This window comes from Triticum aestivum, chromosome 2D, assembly GCF_018294505.1.
Source record: "Triticum aestivum cultivar Chinese Spring chromosome 2D, IWGSC CS RefSeq v2.1, whole genome shotgun sequence".
NCBI lineage: Eukaryota > Viridiplantae > Streptophyta > Magnoliopsida > Poales > Poaceae > Triticum > Triticum aestivum.
The window spans coordinates 98,318,692-98,321,150 of NC_057799.1; the positions used below are offsets into that span (position 1 = coordinate 98,318,692).

Sequence of the window (2,459 nt, forward strand, 5' to 3'; positions counted from 1 at the left end):
TCATTTGAAAATCTTAAAAATAGAAATAATATATCAAAAAATTCAAAAAAATAAAACTAATTCATTTAAAATCTTAAAAATAGAAATAATATTATATCAAAAAATTCAAAAAAATAAAACTAATTCATTTGAAAATCTTAAAAATACAAATAATATATCAAAAAATTCAGAAAAATAAAACTAATTCATTTGAAAATCTTAAAAATACAAATAATATATCAAAAAATTCAAAAAATAAAACTAATTCATTTGAAAATCTTAAAGTGGCTAAGTGAAGTGAGCTGAGTCCTATATAGGGATGGGCCTTTAGTCCCGGTTGGCCTGGCCAACCGCGACTAAAGGCCTTCGGGCCAGCCTGAGGACCTTTAGTCCCGGTTGGCCAGGCCAACCGGGACTAAAGCCCCTCCCGTCCGCCAGCTGTCGACCGAGCGCATTGGGCCCAGATAGTTGGTCGCGGGTCTCCTCCCGAACCGCAACTAAAGACCCCTTTCGTCGCGGTTCGATTATTTTGGGGACTAATGGGGGCGTATGGAAGCCTCTTTTTCTACTAGTGCCCCCACCGGTTTCTTCTCCGACGAGCCCTACTTCACCTCCATCGGCTACTCTCCCACCGAGCCCTGCTCCTACCCTGGGGTATCCCACCCCCAGTCCCACCACGCCGGCGCCCCCACCGGCTTCCACCCCTGCCCCGCCTCCACCTGCCACGGGCTCAAGGAGTCAAGGTCGGCTACTACGACGACAAGTGCCCTGACGCCAAGAAGATCGTGCTGGACGCCGTGCGCAACGCCACCGCCGGCATCAAGGCCGGGCTCATCCGCCTCTTCTTCCACGACTGCTTTGTCCAGGTACACATACATACATACGCAAGTGAAGTTGGATTGATATATAGGCCTAGTTCTGCACTGCAGGATTGAGAAGCTAACAATTTGGGCGTGGTTTTCAGGGTTGCGATGCCTCTGTCCGCTGAACAAGGTCGCTGGCAAGCCGGATCCGGAGATGCTCGTATCCCAAACTTGAGCCTGCGTGGCTTCGAAGTGATAGACGCGACCAAGAAGAAGATCGAGGAAAAATGTCCGGGTGTCGTCTCCTGCGCCGACATCGTCGCCTTCGCAGGCCGTGACGCCAGCAAGATACTCAGCGGCAACAAAATAAACTTCAGCATGCCAGCCGGCCGCTACGACGGGTCCGTGTCCCTCAAAGATGAGACCCTCCCCAACCTGCCACCACCCTTCGCCAACCTCAATACCCTCACACAAATGTTCGCCAAGAAGGGACTCAGCCAAACCGAGATGGTTGCGCTTTCCGGCGCGCACAGCATCGGCCGCTCGCAGTGCTCCTCCTTCCGTCACCGTCACCAGCCGCCGGCCAACGACAACTCCACCACGTCGATGGACGCCACGTACGCTGGGAAGCTGACCCAGGACTGTCCCGCCGGCAGTGATCCCACGGTGCCGCAGGACTACAAGACCCCCGATGTGCTGGACAGCCAGTACTACAGGAACATGAAGGATCGCAAAGTGCTCTTCACCTCCGACGCAGCGCTCATGACATCACCAAAGACCAAGGAATTGGTGGAGAAGTACACTTGGTGGTTGATTGGAGATTTCTTGTGGTACAGACATTTCGAGGATGCCATGGTGAATATGGGCAATATCGAGGTGAAGAGCAGCACGAACGGCCAGATCAGGAACAAGTGCGGGTTCGTCAACGAGCCCTACACCGGTTGATCATCTCTCCAGGGTGGAGACTATCTATTCAGTCGTGCTTTTTGGGTGTGCCATTCTGTCTTCCTTAATTTCTAGTTTACTTTTCACTAAGGTTTTTGCTTGTTGGTTCATTTCCTTCATTTGTGCTATAGTCCTTGTTGTGCCACTAGCCAACTACGTAACGACAATACTTTTCACTGAGATTGAGGATTTTTTTTTCTGTTAATCATTATTTATCAATGGCAATATATATCTTCTCTGCTGTTACATCCTTAGGTCTACGTTATCCCTTCATGCAAAGACACGATACTCAGCCTAGAGTGTGTATGGTCAACCGACAAGTTGCCTGATATCTCACAATTGATATTGGCCTGGCCAACTAGTAGCTGCATTATAAAATACTCCCTCCGTTCCTAAATATTTGCCTTTCTAGAGATTTCAATAAGTAACTACATATGGAGCAAAATGAGTGAATCTACACTCTAAAATATGTCTATATACATCCGTATGTGATAGTCAATTTGAAATATATCTAAAAAGACAAATATTGAGGAACGGAGGGAGTAATAAACTAGCGATAGCGAATAGTGACTCATGTTCCATTCTTACCTTTCCTGATTTATTAGAACAGTTCTACCAATTCTAAGTGGTCCCGAAGGTTTTTTTTTTAAATCTCATTGATTTAGAAAAATGTAACTTTACTTTTACGAAAATGCAACCTGCAACAGGGTAAGCAAAAAGGGTGTGATAAAG

The 2,459-nt window shown here is 46.9% G+C and overlaps 1 protein-coding gene across 1 annotated transcript; it reads left to right on the forward strand.

Moving 5' to 3' along the window:
- Window positions 1-403: 403 nt before the first annotated feature.
- LOC123048918 (peroxidase 2-like) lies at window positions 404-1,938 on the forward strand. The gene is made up of 2 exons (XM_044471933.1): window positions 404-845; window positions 944-1,938. Exons 1-2 carry the CDS (start codon window positions 529-531, stop codon window positions 1,725-1,727), a joined length of 1,101 nt encoding a protein of 366 aa, XP_044327868.1. The 5' UTR covers window positions 404-528; the 3' UTR covers window positions 1,728-1,938.
- The last annotated feature ends 521 nt before the right edge of the window (window positions 1,939-2,459 follow it).

Coding starts and splice junctions, on each gene's coding strand:
- LOC123048918 (XM_044471933.1), top strand. CDS start 529: ATGGAAGCCTCTTTTTCTACTAGTGCCCCCACCGGTTTCTTCTCCGAC. Junction 846..943: donor TCCACGACTGCTTTGTCCAG/GTACACATACAT, acceptor CGTGGTTTTCAG/GGTTGCGATGCCTCTGTCCG.